This window comes from Macrotis lagotis, chromosome 3, assembly GCF_037893015.1.
Source record: "Macrotis lagotis isolate mMagLag1 chromosome 3, bilby.v1.9.chrom.fasta, whole genome shotgun sequence".
Classification (NCBI taxonomy): domain Eukaryota; kingdom Metazoa; phylum Chordata; class Mammalia; order Peramelemorphia; family Peramelidae; genus Macrotis; species Macrotis lagotis.
Window position 1 is genome coordinate 278,027,545 of NC_133660.1, and position 17,758 is coordinate 278,045,302.

Sequence of the window (17,758 nt, forward strand, 5' to 3'; positions counted from 1 at the left end):
GCGCTCACCTCAGGGAGAGGGTGACAAGAAGGGCAACCACATTGGAGAAGGACCTGGAGTCCTTGTCCTATTAGCCTGACTTTGATCCTGGAGCATCATCTCAATGCCCGAGTGGCAGTCTGACCATGCTCATGCTGCTGATTGTGTCAGAAGCAGACCTTGCTCCAGAGCTTCCAAATTAACATAAAAATGACCAAGCCGTATTTTTCCAGACTGCTGAAATTTTAGGGGGAATGTGGAAAGATGCCATTCTAAGCACGCCCCCCCCAAATAACTGAACCATGACCAAGGATTCCCCTGTAGATGCAATCTAGTCCTCAGGTCATAGGGCATAGGCATTTGTCTCCCACTTAACTGATTCTTGGCCTCTGGCAGTGCCAGGGTCCCATCACACTTCTGGGCAGCTGCTCTGTCACCGTTCAAAGAATCTGCTTGATGAAGACAAGAGATATCCGTGGTTTTTTGTTTTGTTGTTTTTTTATTTCCTCTACTCCCAAACTTGGGTTTCTTCTTTTATTTTTTTTTTCTGACAAACTGCTTCAGGCTGATAGCTGATATTTAAAGCTTCCTGCAGTACAGAGCCCTAAAATAAATCGGAGGCCCATCTTGAAATGCACAGGTAAGCAGCCAATTTGCTGCTTCCTTTCAAATCCCTAATTAGCTAAATTCAAAATAAAGCAAGAGGGAAATCTGAACCCAGTAGATGTGATCAGAAATGCACCATTGAGGAGGCCTATAGGCAGTAAAGCAAATAGATTAATAAATCTGTGTGTTTGTCTCATCTCCCAGCTTTGGTGAAGAAAGGTTGCTAAGGAGACTGGGAGAAAAAAAAGTATCACTCTACATAGAGGAAGCAACAATTAAGGGATAACATCTAAAGTTTCTGCGCAACACAGCTGGATGAGCAAACCAGGGAGAAAGGAGTTCGACTAAGCTATAGGCATGGCTGTGCTACGCCACAGCACCGCCATACCCCAGCCCAGTGTCCTCTCTAGGAATCTCCGGAGAGTTGAAGCTACCAGTTAGAATCTCACAGATACCTTGTTCCAGGAAAGAAAAACAAAACAGCCATCACCAATAAAACTTTCAACCCTGGAGACAAAGAGACCTATTTTTGCTCTAAAATAGTGAAGGAATTGGCCATTAGGCATCCTACCAGGAGATAAGCTTAGGGACACTTCAGGATCAAATATTGTTCTCCAAGGGGCAGGTGGTGCAGTGGCTAGAGCACTGGCCCTGGAGTCGGGAGTCCCTGGGTTCAAATCCAGTCTCAGACACTTAATAATGACCTAGTTGTGTGGCCTTGGGCAAGCCACTTAACCCCATTTGCCTTGCAAAAACCTAAGAAAAGTATGTCCTCCATCAACCCCCAATTCAGTTTAACAGCATTTATTTAGGACATACCATGTGCTAGACCCAGAGATATACTGGAGACCCAAAAATGAGAACCCCCTCAATGCTGGGCAGAGACCTTGGTCTTTTTTTCCTCGCGGAGATGGGAGTCAACACTTTTGAGGAATGGAGTGATGGGGTCAGATTGACATCTGTACCAAGGTATAGATTGGAGGTAGGGGAAGCCCAGGGGCTAGAAGTACTTTGGGAGTGGTCCAGGCAAGGGGTAATGAGGACCAGGGCAATATGATGATAATAATAATCACCCTAATAAGAACTACAGGGTTTTAAATGTTGCAAAGCATTTCCCATACTGGGCTGATGTGACCTTCACAACATTGCTTTGAGATAAGTATTTATAATCCCTATTTTCCAGAACTCCTGATTTCCTTCTGCACAATGCCTATCTTGAATTCCCCTGAGCTGCTGGTGTTGCCAGGCTGCCCAGAATCGCCCCAGCTGGTATTTGTTTGGATGGACATCATGGCTAGTTGGCTTTAGCTGCCTGCTGTCTCCCCCCAAGTTCCTGGGGTCAGGGCAACTTGTCATCTATAGGGTTTTTTTAATTCCCCGTGCTGAGAGCATGTAGGTACTTGATGGTTGGAGAGGAAGGAACTAAAGCTCAGAGAGAGAGAGAGTTAGCATCTATAGAATGTCACCACCAAGATGTGTTCAAACCAGTCACACTTGATTAAGCAGAGGGGTGACCCTTGGTCAAGAGATGGGGGTGAAGGAGACAGGGCAGGATGCACTTGAGTGATAGGAAGTGAGATGGAAGGGAGAAGAGGGAGCTCTCCGTGGCTGGCCCCAGTGTTTTCATTCAAAGGTGAGTCCAGGGTATCTGCCAAGAGAGTGAGGGAGGAGTACCTCTGAGAGGGCTGAGAAGGGTTAGAAGAGCTGTCCCAATGAATCCGTTAGGAAGGTGCAGCTGTGAGTACCAGTGGAGGACGGCTAGCACAGATTTAGAGTGGATCCACTCAGTGCGATTTTCTCCATCTTTGTTCACCGGCATGTGTGTTAGTGAAAGTGGTGGGTGATGGGCATCATCCAAGGTTGCTTGTCAAGGGCACTATCAGTGAGAGAAAAAGGGGACAAGGGCCAAGGCAACATAGACGTGAAGGATTTACCAAGGAATTGGGATAGGAAGGGAAGTGAGAGTAGCAAGTGTGGGGGAAGATCTGGGAGAGAAATGAGGGTCTGAAGGTGAGTGTTTGGAATGCAGAGGGACAGATGGGATCAGGATAATTGGGGTTAGATCAGAGAATTTCACCAGTCCCTCCCTTGGTGACCCACAGAAAATGTCTATGAGCGTCCAGACCCAACTCTTCTATTTTTTTTTTTTATTTTTGCAAGACAATGGAGTTAAGCGACTTGCCCAAGGTCACGCAGCTAGATAATTATTAAGTGCCTAAATCTGGATTTCAACTCAGGTCCTTCTGACTCCAGGACTGGTGCTTTGTCCACTGTGCCATCTAGCTGCCCCCTAACTACCTTTCAAATGATCTTCCTACCATTTGACAGGCATTCAATTTTCTATATGTGCATCATGGGTCACTGGGAAAATCTTTGAAAACTTCATATTCCACCCTGTGGTTTTCCCTGAATTATCTCTTTCGCTTTTCCCTGGGAGGTCACAGACAAACACTGTGTTTCCAGCAGGGATGTCATCCCCTTGTTTAGTGCTGACTTTGTGTATGATGGGATGGTTCCTCCCCTTATGGTGGGAGGAGGCATTTTTAAAAATAAAGGAAAAATTAAGTCTTTACCTTCTCCCATCCTCCCCCCAATCCATTTTTTATATAGAGGGAGAGTGTGGGAAGATTATTGGTACTTAGAAATGCTGAATTGAAACATCTTGTTTATAGAACTAGGAGACACCCTTCATTATACAGATGAAGAAACAGAGGCCAGGGAGGTTTAAGCAGCATGCTCACAATCACACATAGAGTCTAATGGTCCCCAAGTTCAGTGGTCTGCACACCACTGACTGTTAGCATCCTGATTTCAGTAGTGTGGTTATTCCTTCTATGCATACAGAAGAAAATGCATCCCTGTAGCCTCATCCTGTGAGATCCATGTGTTCCCTGCTGGTCAGCTTGGCACACCGGAACCCTTCCTTGATGACTGGAACAGTCCTAGGACTGCCCAAGCTCAGATCTGACCAGCACCCCCCCTGCTTTTCTAGCCCTACATGCCCCAGATCTTTCCTCTTGTGCCTTGCATCCCCAATCCCTTGTAATCTGATGAGGTCACAGTTGTGACTCCCACACCAACATCTACTGCACACTGTGGGACCCTGGCCGGTCTGGGGGAGCATTGACTGTGAGGTGCCTAAGCTAGTTTCTCAGACTACAATGTCCTAGAAATTAAGGTTGCCTGTATTCCTTCCCCTTCCTGGCAGCCAGGTGGCTCAGTGGACACAGCGGTGGACCTCAAGTCAGAGCATTCAAAACCAGCCTTAGATACTGACTGCTGTGTGACCATGGGCAAGTCCTACGAACTCTCTCTGCCTCAGTTTCCTAGGTATAAAATGGGGGTATTGGCAGTTTCTACCTCACAGAGTAATTGTGAGCATCTCGTGAAATAAAGTTTGGAAAAACTTTGCAAACCTTAATATTCCATGTAATGCTACCTGTTATTATTAATATTCTTTTATATAAGAATCGTACACATGAGACTCCTGGACCAGAGAGATCCTTCCTGCCCATTGGGAGAATTCCTTGAAGATGGGCGTTGATGAGCATGTTTCTCCTCTTCCTTTGCAGGATAGTTGTGCTCGAGTCCTGTTATTCCGGGGAGGCAACAAAGAATTAAAGAATTACAACAGCCAGACGCCATTCCAGGTAAGCAGCTCCCGTGGGTGAGCGTCACGCTGTGGTGCGTCCACATCCAGTCCTTGCCGCCCTGCCTGAGTGCAGCCATGGGGACTATTCTCCCCACCTTGACGGACGGCTTCCTTCCTTCTCTGGAAGCTGTCAAGATCCTCCCATCTGCATTGCCCTCTTTCCCATTAGGCTAAGCAGCTGAGCAATGTTCCCATTCAGCTCGCATTTGGTGCACCCTAAAACATGGCTTTGGAGAAGTAATAGTTGGAGAAATTCCGACTGGCAGCTGCCTGGACAGCCAGAAGAGTGTTAGAGGAAGGGGCTTTCCGGTTTGCCTTGGCCTCCCTCGCCCTGGCATGGGCTAGCTCCATGAGCAAGCTCCAGAGGGCACATGCCAGGACCACAGCCTTGCTTTGGATGAGCTGGGAATGGAGATGGCTAGGGAGTCTGAAGCAAAAAGTGCAAGGCTTGGTATCAGGAAGACCTGAATTCAAATCTTACCCCATACATCAACTCCATGGTCCTGAGCAAGTCACTTAATCTTTCTCTGCCTCAGTTTCCCACTCTGTGTAATAGGGCTAATAATAGTGCCTACCTCACAAGGATGTCCTCTGTATCAAATGAGTTAAAATAGGTAAAGCATTTTGTACACTTACTGTACTATGTAAAAATAGTCTATAATGGCAATGCTAATCAAATAGCTAATGTTTCAGATTCCTAAAGCTCTTTATCTTTAACTTCTTTGATCTTTACAACTTTTGTGATATAGTAATTATAACATCCCCAGTTGATAGACTAGGAAACTGAGTCAGGGAGAGATTATTTACCTATGCCAGGGTCACCTCACTAGTATACATCTGAGATGGGATTTGAATCAAGGGTTCTCTGACTCAGACCTAGAAACCTGTCCACTCATCCATCATCCTCGTCTACCCTCATTCAAAGACTTAATATCAGATCAGGTAGATTTTTAAAATTTGGTTTATTGCCACTTTTTGTTTTTTTTTCAACCTTAGTCATTTCCTTATAAAACCTCCCCCTCCCCTTTCAGATTTTCTTTGTTGCAGCATCAACAAAAAATTGAACAAAAATCTATTGGCAAAATGACCCATCTTAACTATGTAGCACCTTTTGCTCCCGACCGCTGTCCTGAGGAAAAGGAAAATTTGTTTCATATTTCTGAAAGCCATGCTTGGGACCTCAGATTGCTCATCACATTTAATCAGATCAGCTATCAGGTGGTGTTACTTCCAATTGTCTTATTGAACTCAAGAATTCTGCTTCTTTGCTTTATATCAGTTCTTCAAAATCTCATGTTTCTCAGACATCCTCATCTCTCTATTGCTTACAGAGCAATAAGAAACCACCATTTCTCCATTTTCCATTGCGTCTAGCCTTCCTTCCATTGGTGGCCGTGCATTTTGTTTCTCATTCTTTACTATCACAAAATGCACTGCTGCAGGTTTCTGTAAGGTGTGGGACCTGGCTTTTGGAATTAGATTAGACCTTCAGGGTAGAGTCTTGTTTTGACCAAAAGCCCAAGTGAGGCTATCTGTCTTGGTGATCAGTCTCTGTGACTTGGCATAGCAATCTCCCTGTCTCTTGACATGCTGAAACCAGAAAAGTCCTGGAAAAAACTATGATCTGGGTTTTACCTCCGGTTTGGGTTTTTTAGTTGCAAATTGAGTTAGACACCTTTCTAAATTGTGTGACTAACATCTTTCTTCTAGAATGGTTTTGGGTTTTCAAATGTTACTGTTTAATCATTTCGTCTTTTGATGATTTTATCAAGGGTGCTTATTCAGTGTAATGATAGTTTGACAGTTTCTTCTCTCAAAACAAGTTGGTTTAGAGAGAAAATGCTGCTATCATTAAAAAGAAGAAAAGGAAAGAAACCCTATTCGAGCATCAGCTCTTTGAGGGCAGGGATTGTTTTTTTCTTTTTTAACTTTGTATCGCCAGTGTTTAACCCCATGACTGCCCCCCCCAGAATAAAAACTTTTTTAAAAAATAAAAACAGACCTATCATATCATTGGTGTCCAGAAAACTGGCTGAGGATGATCTCTTTGTCAATGTGCATCATCAGCACCTGATGATCAGGACCCTCACATAGGCAAGGGACTTCATAGGGTCTCACAAATGATAGGGACCTGAACTCAAGATTTTCTGAGTCTAAAGACAATTCTCTGCTGCCTGTCCATTTGAAATCAAGTTTTTTTTTGGTGGAAACGAATAATATAAGACAGAGACATAGAGACAAAGACTCAGAGACCCAGAGAGAGAATGCCATAGTGGACAGAGAGACAGATTGGAGAGTGGGATGATTTTTGTCCTCACTTGATTCAACCATTCCTGTCAGTGCTTAAGATTTCTCCTCCCCCTTGTGACAAGACTCCTTGAGAAGACCATCTATAATTTCTACTTCCATTTCCACTTTTCTCCCTCTTCTTAACTACATTCTGACTTTCAACCCCATCATTTCATGGAAACTGCTCTCTCTGAAGTTCCCAGTGATTTCTTAGTTGAGAAATCCAGTGGGTTTTCATTAGTCATCATTCTCCTTGACCTTTCTGCAGTCCTTGGGCACTATTGATATCCTCATGTTTCACTGTCTCTGTCTGTTCCTCTGTGTATGTCTCTGTCTCTGTTTCTTTCCTCTTGGTTCTTCTCCTACCTATCTGACTTGCTTCTTCTCTATCTACTTTGCTGCATTACCCTGTCTAACCATAGATATCCTTCAAGGTTGTCCTGAACCCTCTTCTGTTCTCCCTCCATATTGCTTCACTTAGTGGTCTCAGCAGCTCCTATGAATTTAACTTCCATTTCTATGCAGATGATTCTCGGTCCTCTTGCTCCAACCCTGACCTCCCTCTTAACCTTTTATCTCAGTTCCCAATGAGTGCATGAGGAAGATTCTTTACTCTTTCCTATGGAGATAGTTTAAAGGTATGAGATTCTCCTTTGGGAAATTGAGAGTTTCTCAGTTCAGTCAAGATTATAAGTCAAATCAGTTGAGACCTGGAGCTGACTGGTTCAGCTCCTGAGATTCTTATTGCAAAATTCAGACTTAAATTGCCCAAAGGTGGGAAAAACCATCAGACCATATAGGTATGACATAACATCTCTTGTGAATATGAAGTGAAGATTGTACATAGATTTAAGTGGATTAGATCTGGTAGGTAGATAGAGTGCCTAAAGAAGTATGGACAAAAGTTTATGATATAGCAGGCAATAACAAAAGAATGTTCCAAAGAAAAGAAGAGGAAGAAAACAAAATGAGTTTCTGATGAGGGTCTACTTTTAGCTGAGGAAAGAAGAAAAGGGAAAGGAGAGAGTTCCAGAGAATAGCAAAGAAAGATATGAGGTTTTCTTAAATGGGCAAAATAGAAGGAACTAATAGAATGGAGAAAAACAAGATCTCTTCAAGGAAATTAGTGATATTAAGAGAATATTTCATGTAAAATAGGCATGATAAATGTCTAAATGGTAAAGTCTTCATAGAAGCAGAGAAGACATTAAGAAAAGGTGGCAAGAATATACCAGAAACAACTATGGAATGGTTACTGATCTAGAGCCAGATGTAAAGTGGTCATTAGAAACATTGCTAAGAATCAATGTAGTTTAGGTGAGGGAATTCCAAGTGGGATATTTAAATTCCTAAAAGTTGATGATAAAGTGCTGCACTCAAAATGGCAGCCAATATGGCCATTGGATTGGAAAAGATCCATTTATGTTCCAGTTCTAAAGAAGAACAATGTCAAGGAATGTTCAAATTACCAAATAATTAATGCTCATTTCAGACATCAGCAAAGTTATGCCTAAGATTCTGCAAACTAGGCTTCAGAGATATGTGGGAATTATCAGAAGAGCCAGCTGGTTTTTGATGAGGCCGAGGAATTAGAGATTGAATCTCCGAGATGCATTGAATTGTGGAGAAAGCAACAGAGTTCCAAAGAAATGAATATTTCTGCTTCATTGATTACACCAAAGACTTTGCGTGGATCACAACAAAATGTGGCAAGTGCACCAAGAGTTGGGAGAACCGGATCATCTTACTTGTCCTGCATAGGGAAGAAGAAGCAGCAACCAAACAGAGAATAGCTGGTTCGTTTAGGACTGGAAACAAAGAGTTCATCAAGACTGCATACTGTTATTTTAGTTAGTAAAATTCTAAGCTGGGTGAATCAAAAGCCAAAATTGAAGTTGCTGGGAGAAATATTGATTATCTCAGATAGCAGATGAAATCATGGTGATGGCAGAAAGTGAAGACAAATCAGAAAACCTCTCAATGAAGGTGAAAGAGAAGAGTGTAAAAGCTGGCTTGAAATTTAACATAAAAAAACTGAACCTATCACTTGTTGACAAAAGGAGGGAAAAGAAATGGCAGCGGTGTTAGATTTTCTATTCTGGGGCTCAAAGATCACTGCAGATGGTATTATGAAATTACGAGATACTTGTTCCCAGCAAAGAAAGCTATAGCAATTAGTCTAAAATGCAGAGTCTGTCTAGTCAAGCCTGACAAAAGGTCTCTATAATCAAAGTTAGGATTTTTCCAGTAGGAATGAGAGTTAGACCATAAGAAAACTAAGCATTGCAGAATTGATGCTTTTGGATTGTGATTGTGATTTTGGTTTTGGTTTTTTTTTGGGGGGGGGGCGGATTATTACAAGGCAATGGGGTTAAGTGACTTGCCCAAGGTCACCCAGCTGGGTAATTATTAAGTGTCTGAGGCCGGATTTAAACTCAGGTCCTGACTCCAGGGCTGGTGCTCTATTCACTGCGCCACCTAGCTGCCCTCCTTGGATTGTGGTTTTGGAGAAGACTTTTGAGAATTCCTTGAACAAGGAAATCATAAATACTTAATATTTAAAGGAATTACTTAAAGGATATACTTAATATTTAAATAATTAAGAAATAAATTCAGACTATTCACTGGAAGGTCAAATATTGAACCTGAAACTTAAATACTTTGACCACATAATGAGAAGATGGGGCTCATTAAAATGACCCTGATATTGGGAAAGATTGAAAGCAAGAAGAGAAGGGAATGGCAGAGGATGAAATGGATAGATATTATCATGGAAGCAGTGGGCATAAGCTTGGACAAAGTTTGGGAGATAACCAAAGTCAGGACCTGGCAGGCTGTGATCCTTATGGTTGTGAAAGGTTAGATTTTATCTCGTGTGCATCCCCTCCTCTCTAACAGTTGCCCTAGTTCAGGCTGTCATCCCCTCTTGCCAGTTTTAGTTTTTTTTCCAGGAGGCCACTGGGTGGCTCAGTGGGTCTTCTATTTGCCAAAAAAACCCATGGTTAGCATTGGCACGCTGCGTCCATGGAGTCATGAAGCGTCAAACTCAGCTGAACGACAGCGTCTTCTCATTGGTCTTCCTGCTATTTAACCTATTCTCCACACAGCTACAAAGCTGCCTGCCAATAAGATCCCTCTAGGATCCTGTGTAACTTCCTTTATTTGATGCTTAAGGTCCTTCCCCACTGGGCTCCAGACTAAGTTTATGATCAATGGGTACCATTCCTATAGTCAGCATTTCAGCCAGAGTGGCCTTCTTGCTTCTAAGTCCTTTGCTGTTGCATAGTCTTTGTCTTTTGCCAGGAATGCCCTCCCTCCACATCTCTTGACCCAATGCTTCCTTTAGGGCTCAGCTGAAGTTCCCCCACTTCAAAGAAATCTTCTCTGGTTTTCTTCATCTCCACCCCTGCATTTGTCTTTCCTTTGAAGGTATGCTGTAACTATTTAGCTATTTAGAAGCTATTTCCCTCAGAAAGAGTGGAAGCTCTTTGAGGATAGGCCTGTTGTTTTATTATCATTATTCACTTTTGGTTTTGTTCTGTATTTGAATCTCAAGACCCCAACACATCAGCGGACACATAGTAGGTCCCGAGACCCCCCCCTCCTACTGGACCGACCCCGGGGGCCTTGCTGGGGGCCATTCCATACCCATTCCCTCTCTGTCTCAGGGTCGGCCCCACTCCGAGCAGGGGTGAGACCCAGAAAGTTTGCAACGCCCTCAGTATTCAAGAGCTGCATTGGAATTCGGGCTCCGCCATCTGTCTCTCTTCTGCTCGCAACATACAATTAGATGCTGCCGATACTACTGGAAGGAAATTATGCAAAATACCTTGAATTAATAGCGGTTTGCACCCTGGAACATTATTCATGCTCTCAGTAGAAAGGCACCGGGGCTGACTGCTCCCATAATAACTACGGCACGTGTCTGTGAGCGGCTTCCAGGCCTCCCCTCTCTGCTGTGCTGGGACTTATTCTTCCAGATAGGGAATCTAGATTCCTATCGTGGAGGCAAGTCTGCATAGTCGCTCCCGATTTCATTTGTCATTCATGATGGTCTCCCCCATAAGTAATTTCTGCCCCCCCATCCATACACACACACACACACACACACACACACCATGAAATGAATCCTATAAAGAGCAATGGTAAGCAAGAGTGGTCAGTGGGGCTGGACTGTCCCTCATGCCTTCAAGACTTCCCAACTTGCTCCCTTAGAAATAAACAACAGCAGGAGGTTGGGGAGAGCCCCCCCAAAGATTTGAAGAAATTGACTGTGGAGCTCTTTCCTGGACAAGAGGAGAGAGACCACCAAGATGCAACTTGACCTGGCTTCTTCATCCCCTAAGACTTGGGGTCCCCCATAGGTAATAAGGACTTACCTTGCCATGCAGTTTATTGTTTGGGAAGGGCTTTCCTCTCAACACTCTTGGGAAGTAAGCCCTGCAGCCAATAATCTATCCATTAGGTGGATGAGCAAACTGAGACCTGTGGTCCTAAGATAGGGCAGGATTTGCATTCAGGTCTTTCATTCAGGGCACCATCTTTTATTATGAGCATATCCTGTGCAGACCCAGTGCCAGGCCCTCAAGGAGCTCTTGGTCCAAAGGGAGCAGGGAACATTTAAACTGATTGTGTGCTGGCTAGCTTGGGAGTCCAGTAAAATCCTTGCTGCCTAGGCTCTCTCCCCTAAGCCACCTTACTTCCATCTAAGCATATGCTTGGTTCTGAGACCAAGCAATGGTGGAAGATGGTGGAAATTCTGCAGCGGCAAGACCAGCTCTTTCCTCCAGCTCAGAAGGTTCCCCAGGTGGCTCCTCCGAAGAGATCCCCTTTCTACAAGGACTTGGGGCTTTCCAGTCAGTCACCCAGGAGGCAGCTACAGATCTGGTGGAATCATTTGGCAAGAGGCCTGGTGTCTCGGTGATGCTAACACAGGAAGGAATGGAATTGGGACCTACCTCCACTGCTCCCCCCACCCCCCGCCATGTCTTGGTTTTGTCATTATGAAGAATTTTCCTCTGGCACTTCAGGCCCTGGGTTCCTACCTGGCTGTCGGGGAAAATGATCTATTTTAAGACCTGCCTTCTCCGTGTTCCCCCTAGCATTTTTTTCTGGGCTCCCTAGAGATGCTGCCCAGGCTGAATGAAGATGATGTCTCTGCCTTCCCTGCAGGTCTGTGGATGCAAAGACTTCCTGGATCTAGTTTGGGTTGGTGCTGCCCTTCTTCCCCAAAACCAGGATGGGCCCTGAAGGATGAGACCAGGGAAGTGATGACACAAAAGCAAAAGGAGAAAGGAGAGGAAGGGGAGGGGTAAGATGACATGGGGATGCTTCAAACCTCTGTATTCTCTTCCCTGTGAGCCTGAAAGGTTTACCAATACAGATCTGATCCAGAAGGTCCCTTACAGGTCACCAGTCAGATCCCTGCATTTGATGGTAAGGAAACTGAGACCTGAGTGGCAGAAGGGGGATTTGCTTTTCAGTGACAAATCCCCCTGTCTCCAGAGTGACACAGACAGCCTTGGACCCCAGCAGGATTTGGATCCTGGCTTCTTGGGCCCGAGGCTGACTCTGACCACAATCATATTTTGGATTAGCGAACCTGGAATGATCTGTGGACACCTTTAAAGTAAGAACAGTAGGTTCTCGGCATATGGTGCAGTGGGCAGAACATCTGGGGCCCCATAAATCACACCTGGATAGCAGGCAGCCTGCATCTGATTCCCTGGGGAGTCAGTGGTGGGTTTGGCAGCCAAGACTTTGGAGGCAGCCAGGGAAGGCGGCAGAGATTTTAAAATACTATCTCAGCCACTTAATGACTTTTTGGCCTTGCGTGAACCTCAGCTTCCTCACCTGTGAAATGGGCATCACCATAGCATCTACCTCACAGGTTTGTGGTAAGGAATAAATGAGGTGTCAAACTGGAAAGCATCCTGAGAAGGGTAACCATTAGGATGAAAAGCCTTGATGAAGATCAAATGGAGAAGGTAGGAATGCCCAAGGAGCGGCTAGATACCATAGTGGTTAGAGCGCCAGCTTTGGAGACAGAAGGACCTGAGTTCAAGTGTGGCCTCAGATACTTCCTTAGCCATGTGACCCTGGTAAGTCACTTAACCGTTTTGCCTCAGTTTCCTCATCTGGAGAGTGAGCTAGAGAAGGAATTGGTAAACTACTTTGCTACCTTTACCAAGAAAACCCCAAACGGAGTCACAAAGAATTGGGAATGACTGAACAGCCTGGAGAAGAGATGTCTGATGTCTATGAGGAGCAAACTGAGACCCACCTTAAGGAAGGAACTTCAGACTGAGAGGTCATTGCCATCCAATATCCTTTTACAGATAAGGAGACCAAGGCCAACCCAGGGAAGAGATCTGCCCTGGGTCACCAGAGGTAGAAGCAGCCAGGCCTAGTTTCCAGTTCAGTGGTCCCATCTTCCTGGGGCCTCAGACCCTTGCTTCACTTGTGAGCCTGCTCAGACTGCAGGAATGCAGCCTAGGGAGAGGCCCCAGCGTTCTTTCTGGGGCCTCAGCAGAATTGCCATATGCATTATTCAAGGAGCTGTTGGTGGAGGCAGCTGCTTAGATAAACATTTGCATATGCTAATTAACCCCTGGAGGGGTCTTTAAAACTCTCTCTGCATCTGGGGCTGCTTTGGAATTGGATTTTACCTGGAGATCTAGAAGAAAAGGCCACCCTGACATGAATGTGCATCCGTGTAATTTATGTGTTTGTTCACACCTCCATGAAATCCTTGCTCTGATTGAGTAGATGGAGCAGCACTAGGTTGAGGGAGGGATTCCTGGCTTCTTAGGAACCTTTACACAAATCGTTATTCATTTTTTTTTTAATCCACAAGAATTATTTTAAAACTCCTCAGTTCAGTAAAATTAAGAGGATTCTTCTAGGCGGTGTAGTCCTTTCCGAGGAAGAGTCTGAAGCTCAGAGGGGTTTGAAGTGACTTGCCCAGGGTCACTTAGCTAGTCCATGTTTGTGGCCATCAGGCCTTCTGGACTCTGGTCTCAGCACCATGGCACCCCCTTGTGGCCCTAAGAAGACCTGATTCTGAATTTGTTCAGATGTCCTTGGTGACCCAGACATTTTCTCAACTTTGACTTGACTTTTCCTCAGTTGGTGGTAGAGAGCTCAAGATTACAAGTCAAATGATCTGAGCTCCAAATGCAAAGGGGGATGGTGGGTAAGTCACAGGACCCCTATTGGTCTCAGTTTTGGAAAGTGGGAGTCCCTAAGGTTTCCCTAAAAAGTCCTTTCCAGTTATAGACTCTAAATCCTACTCGAAGTCATCTAGTCCAACTCAAGAATAGCTCCATTCTTAGCGGATGATCTAATGTCCGCTTGAAGACCCCCAGGGATGGGAGCTCACTACTCCAAGAGAAAGTTCATTGCCCTTTGGGCCACCTCAATTTTTAGGAACGGTCTCCTCCTTTTGAGATCAGATCTCCTTCTCTTTAACTCTCATTTGTTCTAGTCCTAAACCCATGAGGCCAAGCAGAGTAAGCATTGGACCCCTCTTTTGTACAAAATCCCTGAAATCATTGAGGACTCATCTTTAATTTTTAAACATAAATGTCCTCAGTTCCTTTTTAATGATCCTTTAGCACTGTCTTCATGACTCCCCCTGCCCAAACCAGGGGAGAACAGATAATTCATCTTTAGGAAGGGGTAGGATCCCCCACAGAAGGAGTAGATGCATTTATTTCAAGGTAAAAGATGGAAACTTCTGGAAGTTCTGGACTGTCAGACCCTTTTCTTCTGCTGCTTCTATAGGAAGGAGGATGGGATCTGAGAAGTCTTGTCTCCAAGGACATAGGAAAATGCAAACTTTGTTGTTAAGATAGTCTCTCTTTTCCATGGAAATTTAGTAAAAATAAATCAGAAATTGATGATTCACCAGGTCTCAAACCAGCCTTGATTTCAGTCTGTTGTACTAGAGGGCCCGAAAACAGAACCTGCTAAAATTAAACAGTGTGACTTCAGAGAGGCAAGATTTTTGGGGACACTGTCAGAAGATAATGCAATGTATTCTCACAGTAGGCCCTAGGATAACTAATATAGAACTGGAAGGGTCCTGAGGGGTCACCTAGCCCAGCTGCTCATTTGCAGTTGGGGGGACTGAGCCTTGGAGAAGTGCAGCAGCTTTAATGACTTACAGGAAATCACATAGCTGGGAACCAAAGCTCGGGCCTCTGTGAATACCACTATTGACCAGATTTCCATTAGCTCACACTGCCTTCCATGGGTAGTTTGTGTCCAAAGTCAGATTTTACTCCATTGAATTCTACTCCAAGAGAAAGAGTTTGCTCTTTTTTGGGGGTCAGAGTTCTCCAGAGTATTCTCTTCACAACCACTATACCCACAAAGGAGAAGAAGAAGGGGAAAGACAGAGGAAGACCTCAGAGTAGAGCTTGGAGCAAATAGATTAAACTAATCACCATATAAGCCAGTGTTTGTCACGTGTCTAGTATTGGGGCATAAAAATAAACGTGAAATAGTTTCTGCTCTTTGGAAGTTGATAGGACACGGACATTTACTTTAAAACTAGGAGAGATTCATGTTTTCAATCAATATGGGATTCTCCCTCCTTTGATGCAAATAGCAACCTATCCATATTCTATTTTCTCTATTCTGTCACTTTTTGTAAGATAGTCCTAAAACTGAGACCCCAAGACTATCTTTTAATTTTGTTTCATTGATCACCATGGCCAAAGAATTCATTGACAAATGGGTAGCCAACCCTGGGTTGGTTCCAAAGACAGGTTCAATTTGTTCTTGGGTTTCAGCTCAACACCTGTTAAGCCAGCTCTCAATCCACTGGGAGGACCTTCAAGGCTTCATAATAAAGCTAATTGCTGGCATTTACATAGCATTTTTTTAGAAAGATTTTATTTATTTTGAGTTTTATAATTTTTCCCTCATTCTTGTTTCCCCCCCCCCGAAGGCATTCTGTTAGCCTTTCCATTGTTTCCATGTTGTACATTGATCCAAATTGAATGTGTTGAGAGAGAAATCATATCCTTAAGGAAGAAACATAAAGTATAAGAAATAGCAAAATCACACAATAAGATAGCAGGTGGGTTTTTTTTTCCTAAATTGAAGGTAACAGTCCTTGGTCTTTGTTCAGACTCCTCAGTTCTTTCTCTGGATATTGATGTATTCTCCATTGCAGACAGCCCCAAATTGTCCCTGATGGTTGCACTGAAGGGATGAGCAGGTCCATCAAGGTTGATCCTCACCCCAATGTTGCTGTTAGGGTGTACAGTGCTTTTCTGGTTCTGCTCATCTCACTCAGCATCAGTTCATTATTTAGCATTTTTAAAGATTTGCAAGGGTCTTTGTAAATATTATTTCATTTTATCCTGATATGTTAGAATACCTGGGAGGTACATGCTATTATGGTGCCCATTCTATAGATGAGGAAACTTAAGCAGACAGAGACTGAGTGACACAAGAAAGCCAAGAAGATAGTAACTCCCTGAGGCTAGATCTGAATTCAGTTCTTTGATTCCAGGACCTACATTCAATCCACTGGGATGCCAGTGAACTGTCTCTTTTCATGTCCACACCACAAAGAGGGCTCAGAGAGAAGTCTTTGGATAAGAATGTATAAGCAGATAAGTTAAGTAGAAGACAACTAGAGGAAGGAAATTAAGAAGGGTTTTTTGGAGGAAGGGGCACCTGGGAAACAAGGGAATTTCAGAGAGATTTTTGGCTCTGTCTAAAGAAAAAAATAGCCAATATTGAAAACTACTCCAAAATGGAATGAGTTTATTTCATTGGCCTCCTTCACATAAGGTGAACTCCCTCTTTCTTGCTGTCAAGAGATTCTTGGTCAGCTTAGGCTGCCAGTCACACGACTCTTAGTTAAGAGTTGTCCCTCTTCTATAGAATCAAAACTCTTGGTAAAGAGTTGTGATTCAATACCCATTGAATGGTGGTTCATGAACTTCTGCAAGAGAGGATACTTAAGGCCCTCTCACAAGTAGGCACAGTTCTGTAGCATTTACTGAAAGTGATATAGCCCTGGATGCTTCTTCTATATTGGTTTGGTAACTTTATTTTGCAGTCTTTTTTATTTGGGGGATTTTTTCCCCAAGGCAATGGGTTAAGGGACTAGTCCAAGAGCATACAGCTAAGTAAGTATTAGGTTTGAGGCTGGATTTGAACTCCAGGGCCAATGCTCTTTCCACTATGCCACCTAGTTGCCCCTATTTTGCAGTCTTTTAAAGGGTCAAAATTTACTATAGATGAGCGTGGTGGCTCACCTCTGTGATGTATATACTCCTTTTTAAAATTATTTTCTAATTTGCTTTTGCCTCAGTTTCCAGAGAACAAACTCACTAGTCATGAGACGGATACTAGGGATGATTTGTTTTTTGCGGTGTCATCCATCAGTCTAGGAAGGACCCGTGTTTCATCTTGGTAAGAACTTCAGGCAGCTCATATTCCATCAATTATAATACGTAGTTCATCATATAGAAAGGCCAGGTGACTTGGTTAGAGTTCCCCAGTGAGTCAGTGTCAGAGGTGGAATCGCTTCAGTGAAAATCCTTGAGTTGGAAGGGACTTGAAAATCAGCTGTCATAGAAATCCTTCATTTTAGAGGTGAGGAAGCTGAGGTTCAGAGAAGTTAATGTCAGAGGGGGAAGTTGGAACTCTGGTCCTTCTAACTTCAAATACAGGACTTTTTCTGCCTTCAAGCACTTTTGCAACATAAGGAGTTCAAGAAATTATTACAATTGAATATTTACTTTGTGGAGTTGAGAGAAAAGTGCTTAGCAGCCCTCAAAGTACTATCGAGGCCTGACTTTTTATGATTATTAATACTGACAAGCAGAGTAGCAACAAAGGAAAGGCTGAAGGCAGCATGGCAGTCTTGGATTTTAGGGGCTCCAGATTAGAGAGGAAGGAATGCCTCTTGTTCTAGGTGATATCAGGCCCTGCCCACAGATTACCCAGGAAGAGGTGAAAACTAGTTCCTGAGCCAATGTGTATCAGCTATTTTTGGCAGCATCTTGCCTGCCTCTAACTGGCCACAGATGGCCTCCTGAATCATCTGTGGAAGATTCAGACACCAAGCCCAAGTGGTTGGAGAGCTCTCTGTGTGCAAGCTCCACTGACGTGGGTTGGGAAGCGTAGGGATAACAGCCTCAGCAGCCCTTGACACCACTCCCCTAGGATTCAGTGACACTGAGTGGAGTGCCTTAGAGGAATGAC

The 17,758-nt window shown here is 44.0% G+C and overlaps 1 protein-coding gene across 7 annotated transcripts in view; it reads left to right on the forward strand.

The window, feature by feature from the left end:
- Positions 1-17,758, forward strand: part of SHANK2 (SH3 and multiple ankyrin repeat domains 2) — a 675,055-nt gene that overhangs the window by 122,574 nt on the left and 534,723 nt on the right. For all 7 annotated transcript variants that reach the window (XM_074230853.1, XM_074230850.1, XM_074230845.1 and 4 more), the window contains exon 10: positions 4,158-4,235. In XM_074230853.1, the coding sequence (XP_074086954.1) occupies positions 4,158-4,235 (78 nt within the window). The remainder of the gene's footprint in view (positions 1-4,157; positions 4,236-17,758) is intronic.